Source organism: Camelus bactrianus, chromosome 16, assembly GCF_048773025.1.
Source record: "Camelus bactrianus isolate YW-2024 breed Bactrian camel chromosome 16, ASM4877302v1, whole genome shotgun sequence".
NCBI classification, from domain to species: Eukaryota; Metazoa; Chordata; class Mammalia; order Artiodactyla; family Camelidae; genus Camelus; species Camelus bactrianus.
The window spans coordinates 36,489,623-36,507,939 of NC_133554.1; the positions used below are offsets into that span (position 1 = coordinate 36,489,623).

Sequence of the window (18,317 nt, forward strand, 5' to 3'; positions counted from 1 at the left end):
GTTCTGACCGTGGTGAGGCTTGGTTCCTGGCCAGTGGGTATGAGCTGGTGCTCCACCCAGGCAGGGAGTGAACACTTGTTAATCACCAACTATGTATCAGACACTGATTAGTTATCTTACATGCCTTATCTCATTTGATCTTCCCACCAACCCTGAAAAGATGGTATGATTATGTTTACAGGGGAGGAAATAGACTCAGAAGGGTAAGGCACCTTACCGAGCTCTTTCTGCTTGTAAATCATAGAGCAGGGAGTGGAACCCAAGACGCCCTGGCACCAAAGCCCAGACCACCCAGACCAGGAAACTGTTAGCTCTTCCAGTGACCTAGGTATCAGAACAAGGCAGGTTGTCATGGCTCAGGCAGTGGCTGCAACAGCTGGAGCCACTCTGTCCCAACTTTGCATGCACCCCATCCTCAAAAATACACTTCCTCTGATCTTCAGACTGAGTCTGTCCAATCTTGATATCCTTTCACTTTGTTTTGTTTCTGCCTTCTGATGTCTGCTGCAGAGTTGTATCTGTGTCATTTGAAGCTCCCGGGTAATTTCTCTCTGTAGCACTTAGTGGTGTGTTACGTCCTAATAATAATAGATGGGAATAGGGCTGGTGGGCTGGGTATCAGGCACCGGAGATGCTCATGCGTATTCCCTCAGGGCAGCTGAACACTCCCTGAAAAGCAGCTCCAAAGACCAAGGTAGGAGAGGAATGTAGCAGACAGATGGTGATCACCTACCTTCCCCTCCACCCCCAACCCATGGCTCTAGGTAGCGGCCCCTTCCCTCCAGACAGTCAGGACCAGTCAGGGGCAAAAATACCCTCTGGCAGCCACAAAAAAAAAAGGCTTCTCACACGGCCTGTAACCCTCACTAAACTCTCCTGACCCACCTCCGGGCCATCAGAGGGACAACAGAAAAGCATCCTTCACCCCAACCTGGTAGGCAGTTAAGAGTAGGAGCCGGAGCAGGGAAACCACGATCAGAGGTCTAACTCCTCCACTTGGGAGCTGTAGTGATCTTAGACAGGTCCCTCCAAGCTCCCCCATCCCTAGAATGGGGATGACAGCCAAACCTATGGCCTAAATTGTTTATGGCAGCCAAACCCTGGCCTAAATGAGATGATGCATTTAAAACGCTTATCACATAGAAAGTAGAATGGTGGTTACCAGGGGCTGGAGGGAGAAAACAATGGGGAGTTGTTTGATGGGTGCAGAGTTTCCAGGTGGAAAGATGAAAACAGTGCTGGAGAGGATTGGTGATGTTTGCACAGCAGTGAGAAGGTACTTGATGCCGTGAACTGTATACTTAAAAATGGTTAAAATGGTCACATTTATGCTCCGTATATTTTATCACAATTGAAAAAAAAAAAACTGTTCCTCAAATATGCCCAGCTCATCCTATGTCAGGGCTGGGCTTTGCTCAAAAGTCAGGGTGCAGGTTGCCCCTGGGAGGGCAGGACCCATGCTCCATTTCCATTTCTTGGTCTATGTACTAGTTAAATTTGTGAATCTACTTCTTTGAAGTTCCCTATATGCCTGGAATCCTTGCTGTTATTGTTCACACTCTCTTCCTTTGCTTGGGTGTCTGCTCAAGAGTCACCTCCACGGAGAAGTCTTCCCTGATCACCCCATCTGAAGTAGTACCTCCCATCATCCATGCTCCCCTGGCCTGATGTGTTGGTTTTGGTTTTTTGGTTTTTTGTTTTTTTGGGTTTTTTTCGTTTCTTGATGTAAAGTCAGTTTACAATGTTGTGTCAGTTTCTGGTGTACAGCATAATGTTTCAGTCATCCATATACATACATATATTCTTTTTCATGTTCTTTTGCATTATAGGTGACTACAAGATATTAAATATAGTTCCATGTAGAAACTTGTTGTTTATCTGTTTTATATATAGTAGTTTGTGTCTGCAAATCTCAAACTCCCAATTTATCCCTTCCCACCCCCTTTCCCCCCAATAATCCTAAGTTTGTTTTCTATGTCTGTGAGTCTGTTCTTATTTTGTAAATAAGTTCACTTGTTTTATTTGTTTGTTTATTTGTTTAGATTTCACATTATAAGTGATATCATATGGTACTTTTCTTTCTCTTTCTGGCTTACTTCACATAGAATGACGATCTCCAAGTCCATCCATGTTGCTATAAATGGCATTATTTTATTCTTTTTTATCACTGAGTTGTGTTCTAATGTATAAATATACCACAGCTTCTTTATCCAGTCATCTGTCAATGGACATTTAGGTTGCTTCCATGTCTTGGCTCTTGGAAATAGTGATGCTGCGAACAATTGGGGTACATGTGTCTTTTCAAATTAGAGCTCCCTCTGGATATATGCCCAAGAGTGGAATTGCTAGATCATATGGTAAGTCTGTTTTTAGTTTTTTAAGAAATCTCCCATACTGATTTCCATAATGGCTGCACCAAACTGCATTCCCACCAGCAATGTAGGAGGGTTCCCTTTTCTCCACACCCTCTCCAGCGTTTATCGTTTGTGGACTTTTAAAGGATGGCCATGCTGACTGGTGTGAGGTAATACCTGGTTGTAGTTTTGATTTGCATGCCTCTCATAATTAGCAACATTGAGCATTTTTTCATGTGCCTATTGACCATTTGTATGTCTTCATTGGAGAATTGCTTGTTTAGGTCTTCTTGCCCATTTTTTCAGGTTTTTTGTTGTTGTTGTTGTTGTTGTTCTTATTAAGTTGCATGAGCTGTTTATATATTCTGGAAATTAAGACTTTGTCTGTCGCATTGTTTGCAAATATTTTCTCCCATTCTGCAGGTTGTGTTGATTTGTTTACGGTTTCCTTTGCTGTGCAAACACTTATAAATTTAATTAGGTCCCATTTGTTTATTTTCGCTTTTGTTTCTGTTGCCTGAGTAGACTGCCCAAGGGAACGTTGCTAAGATTTATGTCAGAAAATGTTTTATCTATGTTTTCTTCTAAGAGGTTTATAGCATCTTGTCTTATATTTAAGTCTTTAAGCCATTTTGAGTTTATTTTTGTGGATGGTGTGAGGGAGTGTTCTAACTCCACTGATTTACATGCAGCTGTCCAGTTTTCCCAACACCACTTGCTGAAGAGACTGCCTGTTCTCCATTGTGTATTCTTGCCTCCTTTATGTGTTTTTAAATGACACTTTTCACTACCTGACAGTGCACTAAGTATTTGTTTACTGCTTCTCCCCTTTCAGAATATAAGTCCCAGGACTTGACTGTCTTATACTTTACTCCGCTGACCCCCCAGTGTCTACTACAGTGCCTGCCATTTAGTACGTGCTCAATAAACACTTGTGGAAGGAATGAAAATAAAACTGAGCTATTGTCACTGTCATTCTATAATGGTGATAGGAACTCTAGACCCATCCCGGGTGCTGGGAAGCTGGCTGGGGTGTGGCAGCCATTGGGAGGCTTATGGCAGGAGAGTTAAGCCTGTGGGAAACCCTCAGAGAGGGTAAGGCACCAGCAATGGAAAAAAAGGAAGGTTGATCTGAATCTGAGTCCCAGGTTTAAATCCCTGATTTGATTTTGAGTCCATGCTTGTTTTAAGTGTTCAGGGCCTTTTACAGGTTAGTGAATGGCTTTCCAAGAGAGGCCAGCAGGGAGAGGTTTGTGTACACACAGGTCAGGCCTCCTCTGAGCTGTGGGCGGGGGCAGAGACCACAGTGAAGCCAGTGCCTCTTACAGGAGCAAAAGCCAGCGCACTCAGAACTGCTGAGGCTCACGGGAGCGGGAGCGGGGGGAGCAGGACCAGGAAGTGGGGAGAAGGCTGGAGGAGGGCTGTGAGTTAGCAGAGCAGGGCTGGGCCAGGATCCCTACTGGGAACAAAGGCCAAGTCTGCATTTCCTCAAAGTCAGAGCAACTGGACCAGTGGACATAAAGACCATTAACAAGGATTCCCCCCAGGGGGCTTTAGGGCATGTGCAATGGGCAGTCTGGGTGGTGGGGGGGTGCAGAGTGAGCAAGGGAAATTATACTGTGTCAGTGTAAGAAACACTTTCATGTGCATTATTTAATTCTACTTTCACCACGGCCGTGTGCAGGAGCCATTACCATCACCATTTTACAGATGTGGGAACAGACATGGGCAAGTGTTTGGCGTGCACTCTTTCTACTGCACCAGGCAGCCCCTCAGTTCAAAGTCAAGTTCAGGCTGGTGATCGTGAGCTAAGAGATGGGGAAGAGGATTAGAGGTGAGTCAGTCTTCCTCCATTTCTTGACCATCTTAGAGACCATCTTCCTCCCCTGCTTCACTCCAGGGTCCGTGCCTCAGCAGTACACCCTCATTTCACCCTCTTGTGCCTGACTGGCTAACTCTTAAAGTGAAAAATAAACAGCAGGTCCTAGTGAAAGGTAATTAGAGAGAATAGAAGAGGTACCTTAGGTCATTACAAAGGGAGTTAGAGGTGCCATCTTGGTCCTCTTTGTATTTCCTGTGCGTACAGAAACACTAATTTGAAAAGATACATGCATCCCTATGTTCATTGCAGCATTATTTACAGTAGCCAAGATATGAGAACAGCCTAAGTGCCCATGGATGGATGAGTGGATAAGGAAGGTGTGGAATATACGTTTACACAATGGAATACTACTCAGCCATAGAGGAGTGGAAATCTCGACATTTGCAACAACACGGGTGGAACCTGAGGGTATTGTGCTAAGTGAAATAAGATCACGTAGAGACAAATACCGTATGATTTCACTGATGTGTGGAATCTAAAAAACAACCACAAAAACAAAAGCCAGAAAAGGAATGAACAACCCAACCAGACAAACACAAATGCAGATACAGAGAACAGAGTAGTTGTCATCGGAGAGGAAGGGGCAGGGGGAAGGATGAATTGAGTAGAGAGGATCACCTATATGGTGACAGATGGTGAGCACACTGTAGTGTACACAGAAGTGAAAATACAATGTACACGTGAAACGTATACAATGTTATAAACTAACGTCACTTCAATTGAAAAGAAATTTTAAAAATAATAAAGAGGGGTAGTCCGATACTAGAATGGACAAGAGAGGAAGGCTGTGAAATCTGTCTTTAGAGCTCTTTCCAAAAAATCCTTTGACTTTGACTTTGATAATTTTAAGTGCTTTTGCCAAGAGAACAGAATAGCCCCTAACTGAGGGACATCCAACTCCTTGGCCCAGAAGTCAAGCCCAGTACCTGTGGGAGACAGGGTTTGGGGAGATACCAGGTTTCCCTCTAGACTAAGCCAGACCCCAGTGCTTGGGGCAGGAGAGTCTAGGCGGAGTCAGACATTAGGACCCTCTCAGATCTTGAGGATAATCAACTCTTGAAAGAAGGTTGAGGGAGGGGGGATCTCACTTAGCCTTTGAGTCGGCTGAGTTGACAATTTCCCCAGGACAGCTGTGGGCTGGAAGAGGCTTGTGTCATGACCTGGCATTCATCTAAACCCTAAGGATTTCAGAATGCCTGAAGCCATCCTAAGATGCCTGTTCTGGGTTCCCAGGACAGCAGAAACCTAGCAGGGAAGCCCACATCTGGGCTAACAGCCCCCAGGTTGCCTTCAGTGCCTCAACTGTCCACGTCTAGTTATCCACCTGAGCAGCAGCATCTGAGTCACCTGAGAGAGAGCAGGGCCAGTGGGACAACTATGGAGAGAATCTGGAGGGCTTGCGTGCCTCCCAAGTAGAGCAGAATGCCCCAGCTCATCTCATACAAGGTTGCCTCGGGGTCGGCTGACAACCTAAAAGTGAGAAGGTGCATTTCAAGGAGTGGTCACTGGGTGTCACCCCTGCTTCTTAGGCGACTGTCCTCGTGGGTTAGCTAACACTAAAGGGTCCCAGAGAGAGAAAAGTCCCCCTTTGAGACTCAGTTTACAGGCCCGACATCTTTTGAACCCCAAGAGGCTTTCAGCCCTCTCATCCTCCACCCCTCCTGGCTGGCCTGGATTGCATGGTCCAGCATGGAGTAGCTCCCTTGCCCCTCCCCACTTCTAGCTCACTCTGCAGAACCCAGACTCTGCATTCCCCAGACAGGCACCGTGTTTGGCACCATGGCAAACACATGTGGCTGGAGAAGGTCACACAGCAAGACTGGCCCTGCTTTCTTTCTTTTTTTTTTTTAAATTGGAGTATATTTAGTTACAATGTGTCAATTTCTGCTGCACAGCATAATGTCCCAGTTATGCATATATATATACATACATTCAGTTTCATGTTCTTCTTCATTAAAGGTTACTACAAGATATGAATATAGTTCCCTATGCTATAGAGAAGAAATTTATTTTTATCTATTTTTATATATAGTGGTTAACATTTGCAAATCTCAAACTCCCAGTTTATCCCTTCCCACCCCCTTTCCCCAGTAACCATAAGATTGTTTACTATGTCTGCCAGTCTGTTTCTTTTGTAGATGAGTTCATTAATGTCTTCTTTTTTCTTTTTTTTTTTAACATTGCACATAAAAGTAATATGGTATTTTTCTTTCTCTTTCTGGCTTACTTCACTTAGAATGACAATCTCCAAGTCCATCCATGTTGCTGCACATGGCATTATTTTATTTTTTTTACCACTGAGTAGTATTCCATTGTATAAATATACCACAGCTTCTTTATCCAGTCATCTGTCAATGGACATTTAGGTTGCTTCCATGTTTTGGCTATTGTATATAGTGCTGTTATGAACATTGGGGTGCATGTATCTTTTTGAATTAGAGTTCCCTCTGGATACATGCCCAAGAGTGGTAAGTCTATTTTTAGTTTTTTGAGGCATCTCCATACTGTTTTCCATAATGGCTGCACCAAACTACATTCCCACCAACAGTGTAGGAGGGTTCCCTTTTCTCCACACCCTCTCCAGCATTTATCATTTGTGGACATTTGAATGATGGCCATTTTGATTGGTGTGAGGTGATACCTAGTTGTAGTTTTGATTTGCATTTCTCTGATAATTAGGGATATTGAAGATTTTTTCATGTGTCTATTGATCATTTGTATGTCTTCATTAGAGAATTGCTTGTTTAGGTCTTCTGCCCATTTTTGGATTGGGTTGTTTGAGTTTTTTTTGTTATTAAGTTGTATGAGCTGTTTATATATTCTGGAAATTAAGAAGACTGGCTTTGCTTTCAATTCACGATCACAGACTTTAAGCAGGCACTCATTCCTGGTGGGCCATCTGTCCATAGATGTTCAAGCCTCATACTCTTACTCTCTTAGACAACGACTTCATATCTTATCTACAGACTTCCCATGCCCCTCCTCCACTTCCACTTGTTTGATTCAAAAAAAAAAAAACTGCTAACTTCCTCATTTTTCATCACCAAATCTCTACACTTCCCACATTTTATACATCTCCTCTTTCAACTCCTGCTCTGAATCCCATCCCTTCACCCCTTACCCCTCTCAAGGTCCTGGGTACTTTGCCTTTTTCTACATTCTTCTGCATTCATATCTCCCTCTACGCTGGAGAATTCCCATCAGCAAACCACTGAGCTCTAGAACTGCTCATCTTCAAAATCTCTCTGTACCAAGTGACTCTCCAGCTTCCAGCCCAAGTCTCTGCTCCCTTTCAGCACTAAATTTCTCCTTTGGTCTCAACACCATCCAAAAAAAAAAAAAAAAAAAAACCTGCCTCCACGAACTACCTCCCATCCACTCTTCAACCTGCTCAAATCTGGCTGATGCCCACCCTGCTCCAGCGAGTTGACTTCACAGGGTTGCCATGATCGCCGCATCACCAAGGACAACAGATATAAACATGTCCTTTTAATACTCTCTCCAGGATTGTGCACCGTGGGCTGGACCACGTTCTCCCCTCCGGCTTCCATGACACCATCCTCCTGATTTCTCAGATTTCTCCTCCTTGGTTTCCTTTGTCTGTTCTCCACTATCTGAGTCTAAATAGTGGGATCTCTTTGGTCTTGGTCCTGGACCGTCTTCTTTTTTCCCTTTTTATCCCATCTTCCTAAGTAATCACACCCATTCTTGCTGATCTATATGCCACTATTTTATATTGATGGTTCCTAAATTTGTCTCCTTGGTTCTCCTACCTATTTGACGCCTCCATTTGCATATTTCATAGGTATTTAAGACTTACATGTCTAGAATGGAATTGTCAATTTATACCTCTCCCAAAATACCTGTCCCTCCTTTAGTCTTACCGTTTCTGTAAACGGCCGCATTGCCTACCATGCTACTCAAGCCCCAAACCTAGGAGTCATCCTTATTCCTTCCCTTCTCGTGTCCATACTATTAGCAAATCCTATTGATTTGATCTTAAATTCTACTTCAAACCTCTTCCCTTTTTCCATCTTGATTGCTACCCACACTCCCACAGCCCACTGTCGTCCCTCAACTAAACTCATGCAAAACATCTCCAACACTGTCTCCAATCTCTCCTTGACATAGGAGCAACAGTGAAGGAAATATTCTGTATCTTCATCTGAGTATATACATACAGAGATGTAAAACTTTGAGGTATGCTTAAGATTTGTACACTTTACTATAGGGCAAACCTAAACTAAAAGCCACAGCCTAAACAGGATGGCAGTTTCCATCTCAGTTAAAATCCTTCAACAGCTTCACACTGTCCTCGGAATAAAAAACCCTGCCTGACTTGGCTCCAGGCTTTTCCTCCAACCTCATCTCCTGCTGGACTTCTTCTTTGCTTGCTAGAACCCGGCTGCCCTGACTTTCACTTAGTTTCTCTAACAAGCTAAAAGCTTGCCTGTCTGCCTCAGGACCTTTGCTCGCACTCTTCCCTCCACCCAGAGTCCTTCCCATCCTCTTCTTTCATGTCACCTCTCCAGGCTTTCCCAGAATACCACGTCTAAAATCTACCAGCCTGTTTATTCTTTCTGCTCCTAGCTTATTGTATTTTAATACTATTATTTATTATTATTTTGCTTCCCCATGGTTGGGACCAGCTTCTCCATTTGACACTTACATGCTATTATGCTAAGTGCTACAAAGATAACCACCACCATGAGTCTTATACTCAAAAAGCAAACAGACTGCCTTTTCCCTTTATTTTTTAGTTCCTATAAATCAAGGCAGGGGTGCTTAAATTAAGAAAAAAATCATCAGTTCATACCACTGCAGCAGCCCCCACCCTGGGGCTGGAGTAGGGGCAGCAGTGGTGAGTCCACAGTGTAACGGGGGCAACTGTGTCCTCCAAAAAGGCAGTAGGTAAGTTCAAGAAAGGAGAGAAGCATGCTTACCAAAAAAAACTTGAAAACCATAAACAAGCGTCACACACACACACGAGAGAAAGTAGCTTTCCTTTATTCTTTCCATAAATTAAGTTAGAGGCTAAAAACGCAGGACCCAGAGACGAGGCGTGTAGCACCAAGACCCCTGTCGCAGCGGGTACTTCTCAGATACTCCGTCTTCTAACTCAGCCCTCCAACGTGCCTCTCCCCTCCACTTTATTTTTTGACAAGTGCAGTCATTTCAACAACAGGGCCATTCAAACCCACTTCATTAATTCAAAAGCTCTTCCAAGAGGATCTCTGCTTGACTGCTGCCAGGATCTCTCTGCTGGTGATGGCTCTTCTGTGGTTGTAGAGGGACAACCTAACCGACTCCCGGCTAATGCATTCCAGCCGCCAGTCCTCCAGAGCTCCCAGTGCATCCAAGATCCAGGAGTTCCCACTGAAGTCTGGGTGGGTCTGGAACACAAACAGCACAAGGCTGAGACAGAGACGTGAAGGCTCCCATAGTAAGGAACGTATGGTCCGACCCAGCACCCAGGTATCCCCATGGCTTCTGCAGATTCATGCATCCGTGGAAACACACAGACCACCCAAAGGGACGCTGACAGGGATGTGTTGAAGTAAACAAGGCCATCATACCTATCGGCTGTCTCTGAGCAAGAGGGAAGGAGGGGAATTTGTAGCTGTGTGAGAAAGATAACCCTTGTCTGGATAATACAACCTAAGCCTGGTCGCTTCAACTTTTGTGCCTTGGTTTTTCCTAATTAGAAGCAGAGTTAACATCCAACACCCTCTGAAGATGGAAAATATACTTTTAGCTTCTAGTATACTTTCACACTCTATATTTCACATTAGTAAGCATTTTACTTTACACTTCTTAATTTCCAGCCTTCATTCCTTGGCCAACATGATTTCTAGCCAAGCGGGGAACACTTGTTCTTCCTCAGAGGTGTCCCTAGGTTTTCCAGTCCCCATGCCACTGTTTCTCTGTCACCTCTACCTCCCATGCCTTCATCCAACTACACCTTTCAAATCCCACCCATCTTTTAAAGCTCTTCCCCAAGTACCACCTCTGGCTTATCTGTGGCCCACCTCCCACTGAGGACCAGGGCCCTTTTGTTCTCAGAGCCTGTGTCACATACTGCTGTGTCATTACTGCCCTTGTCTAAATTTGGAGAAGCAGTGAGAACAGTCAAAAGAACTCTGCCCTAAGAATCACCCATCCAGGGCTCTAATCCTAACTGTCCGGACATGAGACGTCACGTAAGCAAGTCCTACTTCCTCAGTATCCCCACATACACACACATACTGCAGGACTGTGAGCCCCTTCACGACAGAGCCCACGTCGTTTTCATCTGAATTCCTGATGCAGACCTGGTGGGCACACAGGCACTCAATGCATTTACCCAGCCAGCGTCTGGTTTTATTCTCATGGCACCCCAGGGGCTGAGCCAAGCAAGGCACAGAACTGACCCTCTGGAGGCTTGAAGGCGCAGCGCGGCCTGCCAGACCCACCAGGTTAAGGACCGGCCAAGGAGAGACTAACGATCAGGGGCTGCCTAGTCCAGGTGCTGCCACCAAGGGCCTGTCCAGCCACATGCTGGACCTCCGGCAATGGCTCACAGCAAGGGGTGATTTTGCCCTCCAGGGGTCATCGGGTATCTGTGGACATTTTGGTCATCGCAGCTGGGAAGGAGGGCACCACTGGCATTTAGTGGCTAGCGGCCAGGGATGCTGTTCAATATCCCAATGCTCAGGACAGCTCCCCCCTCCCCCGCCACCAGCCCCACAAAGAACCACCCTGCCCCCAGGGCCGTGGTTGAGAACCCCGTTCTGAATCACACACCATCTCCAATCTTTTCTAAATCTCATTTTCCCTTCTTCACCCAGGACACATAACAGATTCCAAACAATACTACTGGAACACAGGGGGCTTTGGTACAACAACAGATATGAACACTCAGCGTTGCTTTTTTGGCGTGAAGTCCGATCCCACATCAAACCTTAGCACGTCTTTCACAGACCCTCCTTCCTCTCTTCCCCACAGCTTCTCTCGGAGGGGAAGACCTTCCTGACTTTGTGTTCTAGAATCTGCATGCTCTGCAGTGAGGTTGGGTGGGCAGGACAGGGGAATAAGCCTACCTACCCACTTAAAGAACTTTCTAAGTACAGAGGACCCTGTAACGAAAGCCCGATATTTGCAACTCCTCGGACTGATAGACCAGACGAGGCGGCGAATCCCCTCTCTACGGGTAAAGGGGAGGGCCTTTCAGAATCAGTTTACAGGGTGGCTGTCAACAGATACGAGAGACACCGAGAGCTCAGGTGTTCAGAGTGGCTGCCAGCAGCAAGAAAGCCAAGTGGGAGAAGATAGCCGTCCACAGATCTGGTTTAGAGCCGCTGTTGGCAGCCAACTTTTCGGGAACTCAGTGGGTGAGGAAGGGCTCCTGTTTCAGAAGAAGTTGAAGTGAAGATCACAGCCAAGGCCGCCACCAGGACACCCGTCTTGGCCATTCCAAGCTTCTTTAAAGAGAGTCCCAACTCACTTGCTTTAGGATTTTCCCCATGTAACTGAAATGGGCTTTCTTCTTCTTCCTCCCCTTCCTCCGGCTCATACTTCTCTTTGGCTGGGATATGAACTGTGAGCTTCTTCTTAGGGCATTGGAGGCCATAGAAGCAAATGAAGTGCACGTGGAAGGCTTAACCCCCACACTTCTAGCTCCGAGCTGTGGCCACAGGCAAGGGCACTTTCGGAAGAGGTTTTATAGGGAAAACGGGAAGGCGCTCTTTCCTAATAAAATCAGTAGTTAGTAATTGAACCTGGTATTTCTCGTGAGGATTCTGAGAGCCTGCATCTCTAGCAGGTGTGGCGTCTCGAGCAGGCTTGTGCTACATTCCTGACGGAGCGTGATGTGGGAAACTCAGCAGCTTCCTCTGGGTCTACCCCATGTGAAAGAGAACATCCCGTTTGATGCCATGGCCATCAGTTTCCCAGGCAACACTTGTCTCAGAAGTTACTCTTTGTATGTGCCTGACTCCAGTGCTCTTACTATGGTGGTTCTGAGCCACCAAGATTTCAACTTAAAGGGACTGCAAGTGGGATCCTGGAAGCTGTAGGTTGCCGAAGGATCCCGGGTGAATCGAATGACCAGTCAGATTCAGGATTCGTTGGCTCCTAAGACCTTCCTAAAGCAACCTACACCAGATTTGGGGTTGGGGCTGGAGGACAGGCTCTTTATGGACGTGATGCTTAGGTCCCATGTGTCTGTATCTGCCTTGGGGGAGAAATGTATCTCTTGAAATGCCTGGTTATGCAAATGTAATTAGGAACTCAGGCAACAAAGCATGATTGGGAAAGCCAGGAAGTCACTGTACCTTCAAGACTGAAGGTTGAGAAATTGTAGACAGAGAGGCTGTGAACTCCCTGCAATTAGTGTGTCAGCTCAGCTACGAGGAAGTGACCAGCCTGACCTGAACAACAGATAAGAGGACACCAGAGAGCCAGGGTTCAAAAGGAGGAAAGGGCCAGCCCAGACAAGACTCTCTTTCCTCTCCCACCTGGTTAGGAGCTGTATCAAAGCCCCAGAGGAGGGACGGGTGACTAAGGTGTTACTGTCAGCTCACATTATTGAGCCCTAACCATGTCCCGCACCCCATGCGAGGCGCTTGACATACTTCATCTCCCTTAACTATCATAGAAACATCAGGAGGTGAGATATTAGTATTATTCTAACTTTATGAAAGAGGAAACTGAGTCTCAGAGGGCTTCCGTGACTTGCCTGGGGTCACAGACACTGCGTAAGGGTCAGAACCAGCCCGTGAGCCTTTGCTTCTAACCCATGCTCTACCACCTCCCAAACCCGAGCCCCAGAGCCCCACAATCCTCGTCATTACCCAGGTGTGCTCTGCTCAGTCACCACGTGTATTCATCCATTGATGGAGAAGTCGGAATGTAAGTTATCCATGGTGTAGGCTCAATGCTTCTGAATTAATCATTTGATCACAGCATCGGAAGCTAAACTGAACCCTTCCAAGAGAGGAAAAATTGGTTCCCTCCTACTTGGTTGCCAAAGCCGTGTCCCACCCACCACTGCAACTCCTACTCCCATTTTACCAGCTTCATTTCTCATCATTTCTGTTTAAGAACATAATCTATGCATAGAGCACAGATGATATGATTAAGTGAGTTGGAAGTTTTAACGCCAAGAAATAAATAAAAACTGGCAGGTACCATCAAGGCTCGGTGGGAGGCTGCTCTTCAATGGAGCAGAGCAGTCGGAAGGGTCGGGCCAGGAAGGAACTGAATCAGAGTCATAATATCAAGATGCTGGAGAGCGTTTAGGGGAAAGGTGAGAAGAACAGATGTGGCGTTGCCACGGCAACACAGCACCTAAGGCCTGGCCGGAAGGCATTCACTCAATCCAAAACAGTCAGCAAATGCTGATCCCCTACTAAGGGCAAGGCCCACGGCCATGCCTGGGAGTGGTAATAAACCACCAACAGGGATCCCAAAACTCACACGGAGCGAAGTCACAGGATGTTAAGGAGGCTCACCAGCGTCTATGAGAAGTCTCAGTCTGCCAAAAAGGACATGCAACTGATGACTTCCTGCTAATAATTTCCCGATCCTGAAGATAAAAGAAGCAGTTACACCAATAGCAACGCTGGCTTGTAGTCATTGAGTGCTTGCTTACTGCCTGCCTCGAATTATACGAAACGCTTTATAGATGTCATCTCATTTCATAGTTTTAACGCTCAGGGATGGATTTTAGCATCTCTTTAACAAAGACGAGGAAGCTGAGGCTTATAATGATGAACTGCTACGTTCAAGGTCACACAGGTAGAAAGTTGCAGAGTCAGGAACTGAACTCCGATGTATCTGACACCAAAATTCCCATCAGTCTTTCTCTAAGTTAGGCCCCCTGCCCACCTGCAGCAGAATCTCTTGGGCTGCTTATTTAAATGTTGAACCCGACCCCTATCCTGTGCCACTGGTACAGATATCTAACGTTTGGGTACCACTGTAGCACCACGGCCTCTCAAGCATGGGGAAGATGCTACTCTCAACTGAACCCTAGTTGGTACAGAAGGGTTAATTAGAGACTTGGGAAAGATGGGAGGGAACACAGGGAGAAAGTGACTGTGTCATGGCTAAGAGACAGCACAGTCAGTCACAGCCCTTAACGCTGGGAGGGCAGAATTCAAAGAGATCAGCAAAAAACAGTGATGGGATGCGATGGATTTAGAAACTCTAAAAGGCAGCTCAGCTCAGGGAAAACAGGAGGCTCCTCCTGAACTGGCTACAGCCTCCCCTCCCCTCCTTGATTACAGTTCACTTCAACCTGGTCCCACCTGGGTGCAAAAAAAATCATCTCCAAAGGACAGACCAAGCTCATAAATGGGGATAATGAATGACAACAAGAGAAGATGGGACATCTAGGAGTGGGTTGACACACAGGGCATGGAGTGAGTCTGTGCAGTGACTTGGGTAAGACTGCGTGAAAGGGTACTAAGCCTGCTTTTGTGTGGAGACGTCTGCAGGGCATGGGGAAGGCTTACTGAGTCAAATGGCCCAGATCCATGCACTGTAGCATCTGGTAAAGGGGATTCAGGCATTGGGTGGGATATTCAATCACACGGCCTCTGGGGTCTCCTAGGTCTTGTGGGTTCTCCTTTTTTAAATATATTTTTATTGAAATGTAGTCAGTTTACAATGTTGTGTTAATGTCTGGTGTACAGCACAATGCTTCAGTCATATAGGGACATACATATATTCGTTTTCATATTCTTTTTTGTTTGTTTTCATATTCTTTTTAACCATAAGGTACTATAAAATATTGAATATAGTTCCCTGTGCTATACAGTATAAACTTGTTGTTTATCTATTTTATATATCGTAGTTATTATCTGCGAATCTTGAACTCCCAATTTATCCTCTCCCACACCCTTCCCCAATGGTAACCATACGTTTGTTTTCTATGTCTGAGTCTATTTCTGTTTTGTAAATAAGTTTGTCTTTTTTTTTTTTAGATTCCACGTATAAGTGATATCATATGGTATTTTTCTTTCTCTTTCTGGCTTATTTCACTTAGAATGACATTCTCCAGGTCCATCCATGTTGCTGCAAATGGCATTATGTTGTCATTTTTATGGCTGAGTAGTATTCCATTGTATAAATATACCACAGCTTCTTTATCCAGTCATCTGTCAATGGACATTTAGGTTATTTCCATGTCTTGGCTTTTGTATATAGTGCTGCTATGAGCATTGGGGTGCAGGTGTCTTTTAGAATTAAGATTCCCTCTGGATATATGCCCAGGAGTGGGATTGCTGGATCATACGGTAAGTCAATTTTTAGTCTTTTGAGGAATTTCCATACTGTTTTCCATAATGGCTGCACCAAACTGCATTCCTACCAGCAGTGTAGGAGAGTTTCCTTTTCTCCACAGCCTCTCCTGCATTTATATCGTTCATGGACTTTTGGATGATGGCCATTCTGACTAGTGTGAGGTGATATGTGGGTTCTTATTTTAAATCATTGAAACTTTCCTCCTGGATCATTTCTTTAGGGTTCAGGGTGTCAGAATTTGGACAGAAGTACTGTTCATATACTTTCTACCTCTAGGTAGGCTGAAGAAATTAATCTGCTTGGTCGGAAAAAGTCAGAGGGTCACACTGCACATTTTAACATCAAGTTTATTTCATGATCTTCATTCTAGGAGATGGGGCCAGCTGCAGCTCACCAGCTGAGAAAGCTTGGGTGAATGGCAGGAGGAGAGGGGATCTGGGAGGCAGATTAGAAGATGTCACCTTGAGTCTGTTGTCATGCTCTTCCTGGAATGTCAGTTCTGCAGGTACTAATCAAACATTAATGGTGGATGTTATCAGTACTAACAACTTGCTGCTTTGTCAGGTGGAGGGAAGAAGGGAACTGGACTTTCCCTGACCCTAGCAATATCTTCTCTCAGCTCTACTCCAGGCATTTACAAGAGGAGGAAAAGGAGGATGGGGAAAAGGGGGGACATCAGCCTCCCACTTAGAAATGGGGTGGGGAGTTTCTGGGGCTACCCAGGGAAGATCTAGGGTGCTGCCCTCCCTTGCTTCTTTTTACTCGCTCCCTGCATGTGTCTCACAAGTGGATGTTCATGTTGGGGAGTGGAGATGACCCACTAATCTGAAGCTGTAAATTTTTGTCTCAGCTGTGCCAGTGCCTCACTCTGACCTAGTCAAAGTCAGCAGCTCTTCCTGGGACTCAGTTTCCCCATCTGTAAAGGGGTGTGCATGTTTGGTTATATGGCCTTTGCAATTCCTTGGAATCTTGCTACTCAAAGTGTGATCTGCAGCCCAGCAGCAGCAGTAGCATCACTCGGGGATCCCGTCAGAGTGCAGACTATGATTCAGTGATTTCAGACCTACTCAGATGGGACCTGAGACATTACATTTCTAACAAGATCCCAAGTGATTCTTACCCACTTTAAAATTGGAGACATCCTGCCTTAAGACACCGTCAATCCATGAATTGATCGTGGATGTGCCTTTCCATTTTCCCTCTGGTGTGTTCCTACCACACTCCCAAAATTTCGAGCACTAGGACTACTTCCAACGGCCAGAATAGCTTGAGTTAGTGATTTTCTGGCACAGGGCATAGAGAAATGCCACCCGGTCCCTGAAATATCACCCTACACCTACACACACCCACTTACTAATACATTCACTCACTACCTCATTCACCTATTCGATTCAAGAAACATCTAAGGGGGAGTCAGGCACAGCTTGAGGGCTGAAGATAAAAGGGAGACTAGGGCATGGCCTCTGTTCCAGAAAGTTTATGGACAGGCCTGGACAGCCAACTCCAACTCAGTGTGATAAGCACTTCTGTAATTAGTAAAGAGGACACATTCCAGTGAAATGTTTATAGTCAGAAACTATGTTGTTGCAGGCAAGGAAAACTCTGGAGGCAGTCCCAGGCTGTGTCCTCCTCTGCCCTTTGACTCTGTCTTTCCTGTGGCCTTAAATATGTGGCTCCTGTGCCCAGTCTGGGGGATGCGCTGCTGGGATAGCTTCTGTCTGGTGACTCACAGCATACTGATAGTGATGACTTGCCTACATTCTCCTCCATTCCCCAGTGATTAGGACCTGTGGTGGGATCCTCCCGTAGCTCACGGGTTCTTGACTTGGGATCCATAGACAGGATATTTTGGGCAGAGTGGCCGGGGAGTCCACATGCAAATGGTTTTGTGGACGTGCTTAATACATTTGTCTTGGGAGAGAAAGTCTTCATGTTTTCATCAAAGGACAGTGACACCTAAACACTGGAAGCCAGTGTCTTGCTGCCCTGAGCCCCTGGCAGTAGCGGCCTCTTTCCTTCCCCTCTTCCCCTCATCCCCCTCCCACTCTACAGCTGGTGTCTCAACTTCCTGCGTGCTGAGGTTGATCACGTTAGGAGCTCTGTCTGTGGTATCAGCCATTCTGAAGAGCAAAAGAAAGATCCTTGTCCCCAACTCAGCGTGTCCCAGGTAAGCACAGCTGAGCCACGGGCACAGCGGGAAAGAAATCCCTAGAACCCAGAACCAGGTCTTTGGCAACTGGTTGGCTGAAACCTCTTTCATAGCGTGAGGTGAGAAGGTGAGCTTTTGAAGTCACTTTCTGGGCTTTCAGGGTGGTTTATGATGGTGACCTCGGCTGAAAACTCCCTCTCCTTTGTGCTGTGAGATGACTACAGAGTGAAAGGCAGTGGGGGAGGGAGTGGGGGTGGGGTGGGAGGGGGGTCCACAGGTGGACAAGTCATCAGTGACCCCAGGGAGGCAACTGTTGGGTCTGCTTTTACTTTTTAAAAAATCAGGCTTCAGAAACTGTAGAGAGGACATATGTTGTCTTTGATGGTATCATTCTTAGTTCAAATCCAGCCTTAGGCATGAAAGAGGGCATGTGCTTTGGACACTGTCTAAGGCAAAGAGTTCCGTATCTTATCTGTGTGGTTGTGAGTGCACTGTGAGGTTATTATGCAACATAAACTTGCCTTTCTCTTTCTGCTGCAGAGTAATTTGGGCTTACAGAATACATTTATAAAACACCCTTTGAATATGCTTTGTGACTATGTTCTTTCTGGCCTTCCTGCTTCTGTCTTGTGGGACTTATGCTGAA

At 45.8% G+C, this 18,317-nt stretch overlaps 1 protein-coding gene and 1 long non-coding RNA gene across 2 annotated transcripts; one reads left to right on the forward strand and one right to left on the reverse strand.

Annotated features, from left to right (window-relative positions):
- The first annotated feature begins 2,350 nt into the window (after positions 1–2,350).
- LOC141573621 (uncharacterized) lies at positions 2,351–17,780 on the forward strand. The gene is made up of 3 exons (XR_012499523.1): positions 2,351–4,188; positions 15,893–16,027; positions 17,575–17,780. It is a non-coding gene; the product is annotated as an uncharacterized LOC141573621 (long non-coding RNA).
- H2BN1 (H2B.N variant histone 1) lies at positions 8,593–12,422 on the reverse strand. The gene is made up of 2 exons (XM_074341897.1): positions 11,720–12,422; positions 8,593–9,629 (listed from the first exon to the last, which is right to left on the reverse strand). The coding sequence occupies exons 1-2, from the start codon at positions 11,843–11,845 to the stop codon at positions 9,447–9,449; spliced, it is 309 nt and encodes a 102-aa protein (XP_074197998.1). The 5' UTR covers positions 11,846–12,422; the 3' UTR covers positions 8,593–9,446.
- Positions 17,781–18,317: the final 537 nt, after the last annotated feature.

Bases quoted from the DNA above. Each gene is read 5' to 3' on its own strand.
- H2BN1 (XM_074341897.1), bottom strand. From the start codon at position 11,845: ATGGCCTCCAATGCCCTAAGAAGAAGCTCACAGTTCATATCCCAGCCA. The intron at 9,630-11,719 runs GTGAGTTGGGAC...TTTGTGTTCCAG, and splicing joins TGGGGAAAATCCTAAAGCAA to ACCCACCCAGACTTCAGTGG.